Here is a 17,428-nt window from a genome sequence, read left to right on the forward strand (position 1 = left end):
CAGCGACGGCTATAGGTGACCATCCGGGATGGGATGGATGGAGGGATGGGGTGGCTCCAGCTCCACGTCCAACCACCCTGCCCGGCTCCGGCCACCGGCCAGCGACCCCCAGAGCGGGCAGACGAGTCCTCCCTCAGCCCCTCAGTGCCCGGCCGGGAGGGTCCCATCCCGCCCTCTGGCAGAAGCGGAGGATTTGGGGAGCACGGCCAGAGCCTGGGAAAGCCCCACTCCGTGCCGCCCGCGTCCCCAAGCGCCGCAGGACCCGGCTGGCCCCGTTGCTACCCCAGACCCCGGGGCTGCGGGAGAGGATCCGGCGTGGGGACAAGGGTGACCTGGCTCGGGGGCTGGGGGTGCCCCGAACAGCATCGCCCTGCTCCCCACTCCCCAAAACCACCAGCATCCCCCATCTCCCGGAGCGGGGACCACCCTGGGGTGCTCTGCTCCTCAGTGGGATCCCCTGGCAACCCGGGGACTTTGCTCAAGGGCTGGGGGACTCTCGGGTTGTTTCCCCAGCACCCCAAAACTTGGGAATGGCTCCTGCGCCACGCAGAAGAAAGGCCAGGAGACGACGTGGTACCCAAAAACATCACAGTGAACACCACACTCAGCAAGAAACACCCGTGGCTGCTCCTGCGGCCAGGAGGGCCCCCCCGGGCCCCCCCCGCGCTCGGCTCCGCCAAATGCCCCAGAAGAAAAATATTCCTCCCCCCGGGGAGGCAAAAAAATTCCCCCCCCCCCCCCCGAGTCCTGGCCCAGGGCGTGGGTGGGAATCGCCCCTGGGTCACGGCAGGTCCCCTCCATGTCCCCGCCACGTCCCCGCCACGCGCTGCTCCCCCATGGCCGGGGGGACGCTCCAGGGTCTCGCTGCGGCAGCACCGAGGAAATCCCAGCGGACTCCGGCTGGGCCAGGAAAGCTGGGCTGGTGCTCCACAGCCTCCTCCTTCCTCCGCCGGTCACAAATGTCCCCCGCGGGCGGGGTTAGGACGTGTCCTTCAGCTCGGGGCTGGGGGGCTGCGGAGGGGGCACCTCCGCTGAGGGCGACTGCATGTCCTGGGCACTGCCTGCCGGGAGAGAGAGGGGAGAGGGTCATGGGATGGGATCAGAGCATGGAATCACGGAATCGTTGAGGTTGGAAAAGAGCTCCGAGAGCATTGCGGCCAACCTGTGCCCGATGTCCGCGTTGTCCCCAGCCCAGAGCACTCAGTGCCACGTCGAGGCCTCCCTTGGACACCTCCAGGGCTGGGCACTCCAAACCTCCCTGGGCAGCCCCTGCCAATCCCTGAGCACCCTTTCCATGGGGAAATTCCTGCTGCTGCCCACCCTGAGCCTGCCCTGGCCCAGCCTGAGGCCGTTCCCTCTCCTCCTGTCCCTGTTCCCTGCCAGCAGAGCCCGACCCCCCCGGCTGCCCCCTCCTGTCAGGGACTTGTGCAGAGCCACAAGGGCCCCCCTGAGCCTCCTCTGCTCCAGGCTGAGCCCCTTTCCCAGCTCCCTCAGGAATTCTCCAGCCCCTTCCCAGCTCCGTTCTCTTCCCTGGACACGCTCCAGCCCCTCAATGTTTTCCTTCTCATCCTGAGGGGCCCAAAGCATGGGATGAACACGGGAATCGCCGTCCCTGCCCACCCCACATCCTCCTCCTCCTCCTGGTCACCCACCTGCGCTCAGGGACATCTCGGCCAGTTTGAGGGGCAGGTCCGCGGGGCTGACGCCGGCGGGCGAGCCCAGGATGTCGGGCAGGGCATTGCGCCGGCCCGTCCTGCCCGAGGATGCGAAGTCCAGCACGGGTTCCACCTCGGTCATGCTAACCCTGGGGAGAGATGTCCCCTCTGTCAGCCCCGGGGCACAGGGAGCGGACGGGACCCGGCTCTGCTCTGGCTGGGTGCTCTGGTGCCCTCTGCTCCCCCCCGCACCCCCTCTGCTCCCTCGGGGGCAAAGGCGAGGCCACCCTGCTCACTCGCCACCCCCACCCTGGCACCTTTGGGTGCTCTGATCTCCGCCGGTCACTGCAGCGTGGAGGAAGGGGGTCCCCGGAGGTCCCACCAGCACCCCCACCCCGGGCAGCCTTACCGGGCACCCTCCAGCCTGGCCTGGCACCGCGTCTGCCCCGTGCCCGGGTGAGCACCACGGGGGACAGGGATCAGTCCCGGCTGGGTCCCCTCTGGCTCCGACCTGAGGGAAGCAGAGCAGGGGGTCACCAGTGGGGCAGGGGGCAAGGAGGGGAAAAGGGAGCAGGGAGCGAGTCTGGGAGCGGGGGGACACAGCTGTGTCCCCATGGGAGCACCCACAGCACCCCCACCCTGGGGGCTGCTCTGAGCCGGGCTGGGACAGGCGGGGACCCCTCGTTCCTGGTGGGATGCAGGAGGGGGGAGCAGGGATGGATGGAGGGATGGATGGATGGAGGGATGGATGGATGGATGGATGGAGGGATGGATGGATGGAGGGATGGATGGATGGATGGATGGATGGATGGATGGATGGATGGATGGAGGGATGGATGGAGGGATGGATGGATGGAGGGATGGATGGAGGGAGGGATGGATGGATGATGGATGGATGGATGGATGGATGGATGGATGGATGGATGGATGGATGATGGATGGAGGGAGGGATGGATGGAGAGCAGGGATGGGGTGCAGAGGTGACAGGGAGGGAGGCTGAGGCAGCACTCCCAGAGAACAAGGGCGTGGAGTGCCCAGCCGGGGGACATCGCCGTGTCCCTTGGCTCTTGCTGAGCCAGGCAGGCACCAGCAATGCTGGGGTGCCCTGGGTGGGTGTGGGGGCTCTCCTGGGAAAGCTCTGGAATCAGGAAAATCCCACCGGCGCGGGGCCATCCTGGTGCTGGCGCTGCTGGGACCTTCCCGAGGTGTTTGCTCAGCTCTGGAAACACTTCAGGCTTTTGCCATGGGAGGTGGGAGTGGCACAGGGGTGGCACAGGGGTGGCACAGGACCTGGCAGGGACAGAGGTGCCCTCCACGCCCCCAAATGCCCTCTACCCCCTCACAGGGCGCAGGGACCCCACAGCACCACCCCAGCAGCCCCGTCCCCTCCAGGCCAGATGCCGGTGGCAGTGCTGGGACCAGTGTCCCAAGCTGGTGACAGTGGGGGTGTGAACTCACCGGTGTCCCACTGGGAATCCCTGCTGGGAATGGCTGCTGGGAGTCACTGGGAATTCCTGCTGGGAATCACTGCAGGGAGGACGAGCCAAGGTCCTTGGGCGCAGGTGCCGTGTGCACGGGAGGGGTGGCCGCGGCTGCGGGGAGAAAGAAATGATTAACCGGGAGGTGATTAGTTAATTAGTGATCAGTGCTGGGGTGGCTGTGCCGTGAGGGGCAGGACCCGGGGGCTGCTCGGGGGAAACTGAGGCATGGGCGGGGCCGGGGGTGACAAGGGCAGGGACGGTGACAAAGGTTCCCTGCACACCTGCACGGCCGCGGCCCTCTGGAGCCGCCGGCACTGCTCCAGCACAGGTGTGCGTGCATTGTCACTGTCACACGGGTGTGCATCGTCACTGTCACACGGGTGTGCATCGTCACTGTCACACGGGTGTGCGTGCATTGTCACTGTCACACGGGTGGGCATTGTCACTGTCACACGGGTGGGCATCGTCACTGTCACACGGGTGTGCGTGCATTGTCACTGTCACACGGGTGTGCATCGTCACTGTCACACGGGTGTGCATTGTCACTGTCACACGGGTGTGCATCGTCACTGTCACACGGGTGTGCGTGCATTGTCACTGTCACACGGGTGTGCATTGTCACTGTCACACGGGTGTGCATTGTCACACGGGTGTGCATTGTCACTGTCACACGGGTGTGCGTGCATTGTCACTGTCACACGGGTGTGCATCGTCACTGTCACACGGGTGTGCGTGCATTGTCACTGTCACACGGGTGTGCATTGTCACACGGGTGTGCATTGTCACACGGGTGTGCATTGTCACTGTCACACGGGTGTGCATTGTCACACGGGTGGGCATTGTCACTGTCACACGGGTGTGCATTGTCACTGTCACACGGGTGTGCATTGTCACACGGGTGGGCATTGTCACTGTCACACGGGTGTGCATTGTCACTGTCACACGGGTGTGCATTGTCACACGGGTGGGCATTGTCACTGTCACACGGGTGTGCATTGTCACTGTCACACGGGTGTGCATCGTCACTGTCACACGGGTGGGCATTGTCACTGTCACACGGGTGGGCATTGTCACTGTCACACGGGTGTGCATTGTCACGTGTGTGTTTGTGTGTGTCACCTCTGGTTGGGCTGTTCCATGTGACTGTACAGGTGTGCATGTGTGACACTCCCTGCCACACCTGTGTGCCTGTGTGACACCCCCGTCTCTGTGTGTGTGCACGTGTGACATTCCCTGACACACACCAGTGCCTGTGTGACACCCCCTGCCACACTGTGCCCTGTCACTGTGTGTCCATGTGTGACACTCCCTGACACACCTGTGTGACACCCCCTGTCACCGTGTGTCCATGTGTGACACCCCCTGACACACCTGTGTGACACGCCCTGTCTCTGTGTGTCCATGTGTGACACCCCCTGACACACCTGTGTGAGTGTGTGACACCCCCTGTCACTGTGTGTCCATGTGTGACACTCCCTGCCACACCAGTGCCTGTGTGACACCCCCTGTGTGTGTGACACCCCCGGCACACTGTGTGACACCCCCTGTCACTGTGTGTCCATGTGTGACACTCCCTGACACACCTGTGTGACACCCCGTGCATGCTGTGTGACACCCCCTGTCACCGTGTGTCCATGTGTGACGCTCCCTGACACACCTGTGCCTGTGTGACACCCCCTGGCACCGTGTGTCCATGTGTGACACCCCCTGACACACCTGTGTGACACCCCCTGCACACTGTGTGACACCCCCTGCACACTGTGTGACACCCCCTGTCACCGTGTGTCCATGTGTGACACTCCCTGACACACCTGTGCCTGTGTGACACCCCCTGTCACCGTGTGTCCATGTGTGACACTCCCTGACACACCTGTGTGTGTGTGACACCCCCTGCACACTGTATGACACCCCCTGGCACCGTGTGACACCCCCTGCGTGTGTGACACCCCCTGTCACCGTGTGTCCATGTGTGACACTCCCTGACACACCTGTGTGAGTGTGTGACACCCCCTGTCACTGTGTGACACGCCCTGTCTCTGTGTGTCCATGCGTGACACTCCCTGACACACCTGTGCCTGTGTGACACCCCCTGGCACCGTGTGTCCATGTGTGACACTCCCTGACACACCTGTGTGACACCCCCTGTCACTGTGTGTCCATGTGTGACACCCCCTGACACACCTGTGCCTGTGTGACACCCCCTGTCACTGTGTGTCCATGTGTGACACTCCCTGACACACCTGTGTGACACCCCCTGCACACTGTGTGACACCCCCTGTCACCGTGTGTCCATGTGTGACGCTCCCTGACACACCTGTGTGTGTGTGACACCCCCTGTCACCGTGTGTCCATGTGTGACACCCCCTGCACACTGTGTGACACCCCCTGTCACCGTGTGTCCATGTGTGACACCCCCTGACACACCTGTGCCTGTGTGACACCCCCTGTCACCGTGTGTCCATGTGTGACACTCCCTGACACACCTGTGTGACACCCCGTGCACACTGTGTGACACCCCCTGTCACCGTGTGTCCATGTGTGACACCCCCTGACACACCTGTGTGAGTGTGTGACACCCCCTGTCACTGTGTGACACCCCCTGGCACCGTGTGTCCATGTGTGACACTCCCTGACACACCTGTGCCTGTGTGACACCCCCTGCACACTGTGTGACACCCCCTGGCACCGTGTGACACCCCCTGCACACTGTGTGTCCATGTGTGACGCTCCCTGACACACCTGAGTGTGTGTGACACCCCCTGCACACTGTGTGACACCCCCTGGCACCGTGTGACACCCCCTGCACACTGTGTGTCCATGTGTGACACCCCCTGACACACCTGTGTGTGTGACACCCCCTGACACACCTGTGCCTGTGTGGCACCCCCTGGCACCGTGTGTCCACGTGTGACACTCCCTGCCACACCTGTGCCTGTGTGACACCCCCTGGCACCGTGTGACACCCCCTGGCACCGTGTGTTCATGTGACACTCCCTGACACACCTGTGTGTGACACCCCCTGTCACTGTGTGACACCCCCTGGCACCGTGTGACACCCCCTGGCACCGTGTCTGCACCAGTGGCTCTTCCCGACTCCCGCTGCCGTGTCACCTCCTTGTCCCAGAGTTTGTCCTCACTCCCCACCCACTCACGGCCCCGTCCCTCACCTGGCACCGCCTGTGCCACGGCAGCACCCGGGGGAGCCCCGAGCCTGGCACAGGGACACGCGTCGCACCCTGTGGGTGTCCCACCGCGTCCCCGGGGCTGCTCGGGAACACGCACCTGCGTGTGATGCTGTGAGCACACGCGTGCCAGGGGGTTCCGCGGATTTCAGGGAGAAATCCCGCATGGAAAGGGCTCTCCAGCCCTCGGAGCCACCAGTCCTGGGGGATTTCACAGCCACGGGGATGTGGCGCTTGGGGACGTGGGTTGGTGGCTGAGGGAACGGTTGGGCTCTGATCTCGGATGGTTTTTCCAAGCTAAAGGATTCTGCGGATCCCTGTGGATCCCTGTGGATCCCTGATCCCACGCTCACACACACACGCAGATTCCCTGCACATCCCAGCGGAGCCGGAGCCCCGCAGGCCGGATCAAAGCTCCTTCCTGACAGCCCCAGCGGCTCCCGCTGCCTCCAGCGCTAGAGAACCAGGAATAAGCATCCTCCAGGACCTGCTGGATCCTGCCCGTGTCCTTCCCGCAGCTCAACGCTCCCAGGGATGCGGGGATGGGCTTGGATCCTGCCACATCAGGGATCAGGACCCTGCTGCTGGCTGGGGACCCAAACCTGGGGGTTGTCAGCACCCTGAGCTGTCCCGTCGCTGTCCCAGGAGCCCATCGGGCTGTCCCTGCGCCCCGGGGACAATGGCCAAGCCACCAACACCTGCTCCGTGCCACGTCCTCCCGGTCCCACAGGCAAATCCAACCCGAACGGGACAAATCCCGCTGGATAAACGCGGTGAGCGGGGATTTCCCCCTGTAAGCAGGGACAGTTTCTGTGGCTTAACCTGGTCGCAGCCTAAAAAAGCTCCTGGAGTCACATGGAAGGTCCTCAGGGCCCCTGGCTCCTGCCTTAATGCCCCTAATGGGATAGAGGAGGGAAGGGCAGAAATAAACCTTAATCCTGCTGGAGATGGGCGGCAGGGAAGGTGCTGGGAGAGGCGGAGGGAGGAGATGGACAGGGATGTGCTCCTTGGTCAGGTTCCTTGGGAGCAGCAGAGCCCTGGAGGAGGGAAGGAAGGTGTGAACAGGGGGTGTGACCCACCCTGGTCATGAAGCAGTCCAAGAAACCCAGCTCAGGGTCAAACACATCCGTGGGCACATCCATGAATCCCCTCAGCACTGGGATGGCCCCTCTAACACAACTCCTTGGGGTGCTGGGGGTGGCAGGGACCCCAAACAGCACCTGGAGCCTGGGGACCACCACGGCCACACCACAGCTTTGCCAAACACATTCCCCCTGCCAGGGCCAACAAACCAGGAATGCTGCAGGAATTCAGGACCCAGGTGGTGTTTACAGGGATGCTGAGGATCCCATTTAACCACATTCTTCAGCTTCTGAGTGGTTGGTGGTCACGAGCTCCTCTCAAAGGGGTTTTGGGGCATTTGATGCTCTTGGCTTTCTCCATTTTGGGGGTTCCTCCTGCTTGTTTAATTCAACATTTTATGGGATCTGTGCTGGGAATGCTGCAGCCCACAACAAACGCCCTGAAAATCCCCCAGCAACCCCTCAATGCTGATGAACACGCTGAAAAACGGGAAGGACTTAGCGAGATGAAACCGTAAAATTGAGTGAAATGGGAAGGAAAGAGCTGCCCCAGATCAGAAGGGAACGGGAGCATCATCCCGGAAAATGAGCCAGGAGCCCACAGGGGAGCGAAATCCAGCGGGGCTGGGCTCACCAGAGCCCGACAGCCACCAGACAGCCCGAGCAGGCCCTGGAGCCGGGAACGGCAGATGGCAATAATTAAACACAGGATGGAATCTGGAGAGCGGGGAGCTCTCCGGGGAGGCAGCAGGTTCGGTCCTGGCAGGTTTAGTCCTGGCAGGTTTGGTCCTGGCAGGTTCGGTCCCAGGAGGTCAGGTTTAGTCCTGGCAGGTTTGGTCCCGGCAGGTTTGGTCCTGGCAGGTTCGGTCCTGGCAGGTTCGGTCCCGGCAGGTCAGGTTTAGTCCTGGCAGGTTCGATCCCGGCAGGTTCGATCCTGGCAGGTTCGGTCCCGGCAGGTTCGATCCCGGCAGGTTCGGTCCCGGCAGGTTCGGTCCCGGCAGGTTCGGTCCTGGCAGGTTCGGTCCCGGCAGGTTCGGTCCTGGCAGGTTCGGTCCCGGCAGGTTGGGTCCCGGCAGGTTGGGTCCCGGCAGGTTCGGTCCCGGCAGGTTCGGTCCCGGCAGGTTGGGTCCCGGCAGGTTCGGTCCCGGCAGGTTCGGTCCCGGCAGGTCCGGTCCCGGCAGGTCAGGTCCCGGCAGGTTCGATCCCGGCAGGTCAGGTCCCGGCAGGTTCGGTCCTGGCAGGTTCGGTCCCGGCAGGTTCGGTCCCGGCAGGTCAGGTCCCGGCAGGTTCGGTCCCGGCAGGTTCGGTCCCGGCAGGTTCGGTCCCGGCAGGTCAGGTCCCGGCAGGTCAGGTCCCGGCAGGTCAGGTCCCGGCAGGTTCGATCCCGGCAGGTTCGGTCCCGGCAGGTCAGGTCCCGGCAGGTTCGGTCCCGGCAGGTTCGGTCCTGGCAGGTTCGGTCCCGGCAGGTCAGGTCCCGGCAGGTTCGGTCCCGGCAGGTTCGGTCCCGGCAGGTTCGATCCCGGCAGGTTCGGTCCCGGCAGGTTCGGTCCCGGCAGGTTCGGTCCCGGCAGGTTCCTCTCCAGGGAAGCGGCTGCAGGCAGCAGCAGTCCCGTGCTGGAGCCCTGGGAATGCTGAGCCGGGTGGGAATGGGCTGTGCCACCTGCCCAGGGACGGCTCCAGGATCCCGGTGAGAGGGAAGGATGGGGATAAACATTATCCCGAACTCATCGCTGCCTGGGAAAGGGGGAGAAGGCCGCAGGGGTGTGGCTGGTGCAGGAATATTGAACGTGGAGGTGCAGAATGACTTTGGGAACAGGTTTTGCTCCGCACGAGGAGGTGTCTGGGGAGGATGATCCCTCCTGGCAGGGATGCAGATTCCAGAACCCATTCCCGTGGGATTCCAGCACCCCCCCCTTGCCTGCCCTCAGCAGCAGAACCTCTCCAACCATGGCCTGGCACTTTTATCCCTAAATCCCCAGGATTCCAAGTGGGCCAGGCAGGAATTTGGGCCGGCTCGGATCCTGCCAGGCACCTTTGGAGTGATGGTGTGGAGTGAAGCGATGCAGGGATCCTGGATCTGCTGGGAGCACCAGCAAGGTCTCGCACTGGTTTTTCCCCAGTTTTCCCCTGGCTCCTCCTCCTGCGTGGCCTCAGCTCTTTCCCAAAGCTCTGAGGAATTGTCCTGGTGGGATTTCGAAGCTGAGGTGACACTGGCAGCTCCCCAAAGCTCGGGCCCAGCCTGAGAAGCTCCAGCACATCCCGGGAGCTGCAGGATTGGCTCTTCCTTGTGATTCCCTTCCCAGCAAACCCCATATCCCAAAGGCATCGGACACGTGGCTCTCACTCCTTCCCTTTCCGTGGAGCAGCAGATGCTCCTCGTTAGGATAACGCACTTCCAGAGGAATTCCCGTCGCTCTCTGAGCCCCTTCCCGTTGTGTCCTGCCTTGAGCTCTGACTTCCTCCTGCTCCTGCACACTCATCCTCACAGCCAGACCAACGTTCCCTCTTCTCCACCGCTCCCGCTTGTGCCTGGATTGCCTCATCCATGGATTTGGGGAATGCTGAAGTGTCTCTTCATCCCCTCCACCATCCTCCCACCCCTTTCCCTTCTCCCTGCCTGGTCCCCATCGCTGCCCTTCACATGGGCAGGACCAGCTTTAGGCTCAGTCCCACCCCTGCTCGTACCCTGATCCTGAATTACCCCACCCAGACCTCTCCCTGGATTCCAGGGATCCTTTTAAAGATCAGCCTTCATCCTCTGCTTCCTCTCACACACTTCAGGGTCTCACTGCCTGGAGAAGCCGTGGCTGCCCCTGGATCCCTGGCAGTGCCCAAGGCCAGGCTGGACATTGGGGCTGGAGCAGCCTGGGACAGTGGGAGGTGTCCCTGCCATGGCAGGGGTGGCACTGGGTGAGATTTAAGGTCCTTTCCAACCCAAACCAGTCTGGAATTTTATGACTTGTTTTTTTTAAGGATTTTTTTTCCTCCAGCTGTAGGACTTGGATTTTTTTTTCCACACAAAACCTGAGCTGTGTCCCAGCTAAGATCGGCCTGGGTGGAGCACAAACCTTTCCCTTCACAGGCTCAGCTGGGCTTGTGGGATACAGGGACCTAAATTTCTGTTCAAGGCCAGGAGAAGGAAGGGCTCTGAAATGGGACACTGGTAATCTCCATTCCCTGTAATTCCCGGCTTCCAGCTGGGAGACGAGCACGGGAGGAGGGGTTTGCTGCTGACATCCACGGAATGGAGCCGCCGGGAGAAGCAGAGGCTCTGGTATTTCTCTGGCAGTCAGGGGGATGATGGCAGAGTTCAGCCGTGTTTGATATCCCACAAAACCCAGGAAAAATCCTGAAATCCAACCTGAGTCTCTCCAGAAGGGATTTCAGGCTGTTCGTACGAACTGGCCCTTTGGTTTCTAACGCTGGGAACACAAACCAGAGCGAGTCCTGCTCCGGGCTGGGAGTGAATCCGGCTCTTGTGCTCCCTGACATCCCAATCCTAAATTTTCCTGAGCAAACCCAAATTCTGCCAACGCAAATCCAGGTGCTTCCAGCCCTGCAGCTGCTCACACCACATCCCACACCAGGGCTTGGCTCCCCCAAAGGGCGGTGACCCCAGAGAAAATCCCCTCTGGATCCCGCAGGCCTGGACTGGGCCAGGAAAAAGCGCTCCCGAGGACTCAGCAGTTTAATCCTGGCACAGCCCTGCTGAGCTCAGCATCTCCTCCGAGTCCACACCGGGATAAAACGGAGGCGTTTTTCCTCTGGGAGCAGCACACGGGGCATCCTGGAAAGATGCCGGAAGCACCGGGCAAACCGGGATGCGTGATTCCCTCTGGACCACCTGGATTCCAGCCCTGGACAAGCCTGAGCTGCTGTAATTAGAGAGCAAAGCCCCAAAGGCTCAGCGGGCAGAGGCACGAGGACGTGGGCTGACACTGCAGGGCTTCGTCCTGCATCCCAAACCTCCGGGAGAGGGCACGGAAAACCTGGATAACCTCAGCTGTGCCGCCCGAGGTGCCCTGAGAGGGAAGGGCCAAATGCCAGCTCCTCTTCCCCATCCTCTGGGGCTCCCAGCCCAGCACATGTCACTGCTTCCCATCCCTCCTGCTCTCCCCTGGGATCCCAGTTCTCCCCTGGGGAATGTTTCCATCACTTTGTGCTCATAACAAGGGTTTCTAGCTTTTCCCATCGTGTGGAGCAGGATTCCTGCTCCCTGGAGGCTGGGAGGGGAGAGATCCCTCTGCCAGGAGGCACTCGGGGCTCTGGGAATGCTGCTGCTGGCAGGGGTGGAGCTGCTTGGCAGGAGGGCATCCCTGGGGAAGGGATCAGCTCCCTGGCTGGGCAAAGCACGGGAGTGGGAGCAGCTCCGGGACACCAGGAAGGGCCCCTCTGCAGCACCAGGGACATGAAAAGCACCCAGAAACCACCAGCAGTATTCCAGCCATGGCTATTCCCTGTGGGAACATGGCAAATCCCAAGGGCTGGCAGCGGTGGCAGCTCCGTTCTTCCCAGTGCCAGGGGGAGGGGACAGCCCCGGGGGAAGGGAAGGGAAGGGAAGGGAAGGGAAGGGAAGGGAAGGGAAGGGAAGGGAAGGGAAGGGAAGGGAAGGGAAGGGAAGGGAAGGGAAGGGAAGGGAAGGGAAGGGAAGGGAAGGGAAGGGAAGGGAAGGGAAGGGAAGGGAAGGGAAGGGAAGGGAAGGGAAGGGAAGGGAAGGGAAGGGAAGGGAAGGGAAGGGAAGGGAAGGGAAGGGAAGGGAAGGGAAGGGAAGGGAAGGGAAGGGAAGGGAAGGGAAGGGAAGGGAAGGGAAGGGAAGGGAAGGGAAGGGAAGGGAAGGGAAGGGAAGGGAAGGGAAGGGAAGGGAAGGGAAGGGAAGGGAAGGGAAGGGAAGGGAAGGGAAGGGAAGGGAAGGGAAGGGAAGGGAAGGGAAGGGAAGGGAAGGGAAGGGAAGGGAAGGGAAGGGAAGGGAAGGGAAGGGAAGGGAAGGGAAGGGAAGGGTCCCACCACATCCCAGGAAGCACTGGAAGCTGCTCCAGCCACTCCCAGGCCTTTGCCAGCCTGTGGGCTGTGACCTATTCCAGAGCTATTCCTATTCCAGCCCCCACCCCCATCAGTTAATTCCCTTTAATTAACCAATTAAAGGCAATCAGTTGTGGTGGGAGGAGCACAGGAATTTCTCCTGGGGGGGTTTGGGTGCCCATCAGGGACCCTACAAAGGTGCTGGCTGAGCCCCACTTCCCCACGCTCCTCAATCCCATTGGCTGTATCCGGGTGCTTTTGGAATCCAAGGGGGAAACGCGGCGGCCGCTTTGGGATGAGGGGGATGGAAACCGCCGGCAGCCCTCGGAGCGGGACCAGGAGAACCCAGCCCTGCTCCGGGAGCCAGCGGAGGCAACAGGATCTCCACGTCTCCGTGGGGAAGGAGGGGATCTAATGAGGGTAATTAGGGCGATCGAGCCCCGGGTAATGGAGCTCCCAGCAGAACCCTCAGTTCCCTGCTCCGACACACCACAAACTGTAATTTCGCATAATAAAACCGGGTAATTTTGTATAATAAACGTGTCACCCACACCCACAGCGCTTCCATTCCTCGCCAGGTTCAGGCTCCCTCCTCCCCGAAGGGTTTTCATCCTCTGCTCCAGCCTGAGCATCCCGGGTGGAGCCGGCGGGCACCAGCCAGGGATGGGGCAGGGGACACCCTCGGTTCTCCCGGCTGTGGAGCCGTGGGTGGCACAGGGATTGGTGCCAGGGGAAACCCAGGGAGCCGCGGTGAGGGCTGTGGGCTGTCACAGGGTGCCAGCTGGGTGCCACCAAGCCCTTCCCAGGCTGTGCCACGCCGGGATGCCACGGGCTGGGGGACACCGCAGCTCGTGCGCCACGGGACCCTCACCTCCCAGCACAGCGCCCTTCTCCTCCACCAGCCACTGGTGGCACCTGGGGAGGACCCTGGTCCAGCTGGGAATGGAGGAGGCTGCCAGCCCTGCCGGAGCACTGGGATGAGTGCAGGCACCTAGAATTCCAGGGAGCAGAGACAGCTCCCCGGGGAGCCCTGGGAATGTGCTCCCCCGGGCCCCTGGGTGCCGGCGGCTCCTCTCCTTCCCACTCAGCTCAGCCAAGGAGGGAGGTGGAAAACTTCCAGGACACCCAGCTCTGAGGCAGAACCCCCCACCCTGTGGCGAGGCCTTGCACGGAGGTGATACAGATGTTTTCCTCCGTCCCTGCACCAAGGATGGAAGCACCAGCAGGATTATCCAGCGTGGTGGCTGTCACCACCTCCCTGTGACAAAACCCCCGGCCCCGGGGAAGCTGCGAGGGAAGGGACCAAAAGCCAAGGAGGGAAGAAATCTGGGCAGGCACCCTGGGATCAGAGGCACGGCTGGAAATCCGTGATGGAGCAGAACCAGATCCAACAGCCCAGGGCTGAGCCAGAGGCTGGAATTGCCTGGCCCAGGGGCCAAGGGCAGAGCAGGGCTGGGTCCCCATCCTGTTCATGGTGCCAGGTCTCCCCAGGGCCCAGAGCACCCTGGCCAGGTCAGGAATGGGTGTCAGAGCTCCTCAGCTGCCCAAGGAGCTGAACCCCAAGGTCTCCTCCTACAGCCAAACCCCCAGAGCACCCCCAGAGCACCCCCACTCTGCCTCCCAGCATCCCAGTCCGGGCAGAAATGCTGGGATTCCCTCAACTGAAAGAAGTGAGAATCTGGCTGTGCCACCACCTTCCCCCTTCCCGACCTCCCGCTTTTTGGGGGGAGATGGCGCTGAGCAGGTGAAGGGTGGGGACAGGGGGACAGCGGCAGGGCCGTGCCCGTCTGTGACAGTGAGGACTGAGGTGTCCCTTGGTGGACACCCCAAGGTCATGGGCTGGGAGCATTCGGGGTGAGCACGGGCCGTCCTGCCTCTGCCACCTCCTCGGTGGCACTGCCACCCAGCCAGGGGACAGCAGCCAGCTCCGGGGACCAAAGGGACCCGATCCAAGCATCTGCAGGGGCAGCCTGCCAAAATGATGCCCTGAAGGCGGGGAGGAGGGGCTGTCCCTGGGGGAAGCCCTTTCCCCCCGGGAGGGAGCACCAGAGGAGTGTCCCCTGCCCGGGGGGTGCTCAGCCCTGGCGGGCTCTCCGTGCCTGGGGACCCCCGCAGCTCCCCGGGCCCAAATCATCCGGGAAGCTCCAATCCGGGAAGCTGAGGGCTGGAGCTGGGGGTGGGGGAGAAGTGTCGTGGTAGCTGAGAGGAGGACGGGGCAGGGGGAAAGGTGGAGGGGGCACTGGTGACCCGGGACAGGCAGGGGGTGGGTGCCGGGGTGCGACAGAGGTGCCACCACGGGGGTTGATCTGAAGTGCCCACCCTGAGACAGACGAGCCTCGCTCGGTGCCTGAGCGCTGCTCCCCCAAATCCTCCCCGCAGCCCCCTGCTCCTGGGGGGGGGGGGGGGTGGGCACAGACACCCCAAGCCCTCAAGAGAGACCCCACCGCAGCTGCTGCCAACTTTCATCCCCCCATCTGCCCCCGAGGCCACCGCCAGCCCCCGAGCCTCGGCCTCTCCGCCTTCCCAGGGAGGTGCCCAGGGCACCCAGTCCCCGGGATGGGCACCTGGTCCCCCGCCCCGGTGAGCGCAGGGCACCCTCCGCGGTGGCCCAGGGCCTCGGTGCCACCACGTCACCTGCACCCAGCAGCCGCCAGCCGCTCACCTGGTGCCAGCGGCGATCCCGGTGCCGAGGCCGGTGGTGATGGTGACACCGAAGGTGATGCCGATGCCGATGCCGGCGGTGCTGCCGGTGCCGGTGTTGATGCTGCTGCCGGTGCCGGGGGTGGTGGGGATGTCGGTGCCGGGGGTGGTGGGGATGTCGGTGCCGGGGGTGGTGGAGATGTCCGTGCCGGGGGTGATGCCGGTGCCGATGCTGATGCTGATTCCGTTGTCAGTGCCGATGCCGATGGTGTTGCCGGTGCCGGTGCCGGTGCCGGTCCCAGCCCGGCTGCCGGGGGAGGGAAGGATGCTCCGCGCTCGGCAGGAGCCGCGGGGAAGCCTCCGGCTCCAGGCGGCCCTGGGGCACCCGGGGCCGAGCCGCCGCCGCCGCCGCCCGCCCAGCGCCGCCGCTCCCGCCCGGCCCGGCCCCCGCTCGGCGCGGGGGGGACCCAGCGCCGGCCCCGCCCGCCGCCCCCCCCCCTCTCCCCGCCGCAGGGGCCGCCCCTCGGTCCCCCCCGGGCTTCTGTGTCCCCGCTTCCCCCCGCGCTGACACAAGGAGGGGGCTGCGACGTCCCCCCGGTCCCATCTCCCCCCGGCTCTGTGTGACTCTGCCCCGCTTGGACCCCCCAGCCCGGGCGGGGGCTCCCAGCTCGGCGTGGCCACCAGCCCTGCTCGGGGAAATGGGGAATTTTCCCTCAAATTTCCTCTGGATTCCGCTCCCCGGCTGCAGGAGCCCCACGGGCCCCCAGGGGGGGTGGGCTGAGGGGGCTCTGCTCGCCCACCAGGACAATTTGCCCCCAGCCCGCACAGCTCCATTTAGTGCAGCCAAAACCAATGTCGGGCTCCAAATCTTTGGGGGGAAAAAGGAGAATTAAAAAATCTGTGGCTGCACCTGCGTGGGATGTGGTGGATGGGGGAGGGGGCGGGGGGCTGGGAGACCCTGAACGCGGCTGGCGAATCCAGCGGATCGCGGCACAGCCCCGCGCTGTGCCCTGCACGGGGGCTGTCCCCGCCGGAGGACACCGGGCACAGCCTGGGCGCGGAGCGGATGCCACCGGCTGCTCCTGGCCTGACACCGGTGTCACCTTCAGGGGGGGACACGGCCAACGCCGAGGGTGTGAGACGGGGGTTCCCACCCCCACCCTGAGCTGGGTCAGGGCAGCGAGCCGGGGGAGGCAGAGGGGGAATTAGAATCGCCTGGAATTCCACACAGGAGCAGTAACCACCTCCCAAGGCTTCCATCGGCGCTCCTGCAACCGGGAAACCGCGTGGGGCTGGTGAGAGGCTCCAAAATGTCCCTCCTGGTCCTGCAGGTGGCTGTGCCCAGGGCTGGGGGAGCGGGCTGTGCTTTTGGGAGTGACCCCCGTGGGGGACGGGGTCCCTGCTCCCCATCCCTGCACGGGGACGCTGCTCCCCCCAGGAATTCCCAAATTCCTGGCTCTGGCCAAGCTCCTCTCCCTGCTGATGGCGCCTGGACCAAGGCGTCCATCCCGTCCCTTCCCCTGGAGCTCGTGGGCCATGGGGACACCGCGGTGGCTGCTCCAGGCACAGCCGGTGCTGCTGACCCGGGACGGGCGATGCTGCCCTGACACCCCCGCACCCACAGCGGGACAGCCCCGGCCGTGCCAGGGGACACGGCCGCTGCTCATCCCCGGTACCCCCGCACCCCAAAACCTGGGGAGGGGCTGCAGCCGCCGTCCCCGGCAGCCGGGGGAGGGACACTGGTGCCGCCGCTCGCTCTCGCGTGGTGACGGGCGAGTGGCAGCTCCCGCGCGGCCGGCGGCGAGCGGAGCCTTCGCCAGCCGCTATTTTTAGCTCCTCACGCTCCGCTTTCTCCTTGACTGTCTCCCCTCTCCGGAGCAGTCTCGGGCCGAGCAGCGGCGATGTTTATCCTGCCTGGCACCCGGTCGGATGTGACACGGCTGTCGCGGGCCGAGGGGACGGCTGGGAGCGAGGGACGGGGTGCGGTGGGGATGGGGAGGGACAGGAGGGGAGCCCGGCGTGATTCGGAGCACCTTGGAGAGTTCTCCCTTTCTCGAGCTCCCGGGCGGCCCCAGGGGATGCTCTCTGGAAGGGCAGCCACACCACGTCCCCGTTTCCTCCAAGGCTCAACAATTCCCAGCGGGATCCTTCGGGGATGGCTGGGCTGGGGGAGCTGGGGAAACTGAGGCACAGCAGAGGTGTGTGAGTCCCTCCACATCCCACCAGTGCGGCGCTGACACGGAAAAACCTCTCCCAAGCCGCCTGCATCCAGGGCATGCTGAGCAGCAGCAGCCCAGAGCCCCAGAATTCTCGGGTACAAACCCCAGGGGTTCAGGACAGCAGCTGGGAAGGGAAAATTATTCCAAACT

At 63.8% G+C, this 17,428-nt stretch overlaps 1 protein-coding gene across 1 annotated transcript; it reads right to left on the bottom strand.

The window, feature by feature from the left end:
- Window positions 1-573: 573 nt before the first annotated feature.
- LOC116455156 (cAMP-dependent protein kinase inhibitor beta-like) lies at window positions 574-15,307 on the bottom strand. Its single transcript, XM_032132639.1, has 5 exons — window positions 15,082-15,307; window positions 3,114-3,247; window positions 2,065-2,166; window positions 1,653-1,804; window positions 574-1,061 (listed from the first exon to the last, which is right to left on the bottom strand). Exons 4-5 carry the CDS (start codon window positions 1,795-1,797, stop codon window positions 979-981), a joined length of 228 nt encoding a protein of 75 aa, XP_031988530.1. The 5' UTR covers window positions 1,798-1,804; window positions 2,065-2,166; window positions 3,114-3,247; window positions 15,082-15,307; the 3' UTR covers window positions 574-978.
- Between the last annotated feature and the right edge of the window lie 2,121 nt (window positions 15,308-17,428).

This window comes from Corvus moneduloides, chromosome 23 (genome assembly GCF_009650955.1).
Source record: "Corvus moneduloides isolate bCorMon1 chromosome 23, bCorMon1.pri, whole genome shotgun sequence".
In the NCBI taxonomy this organism is placed as follows: domain Eukaryota; kingdom Metazoa; phylum Chordata; class Aves; order Passeriformes; family Corvidae; genus Corvus; species Corvus moneduloides.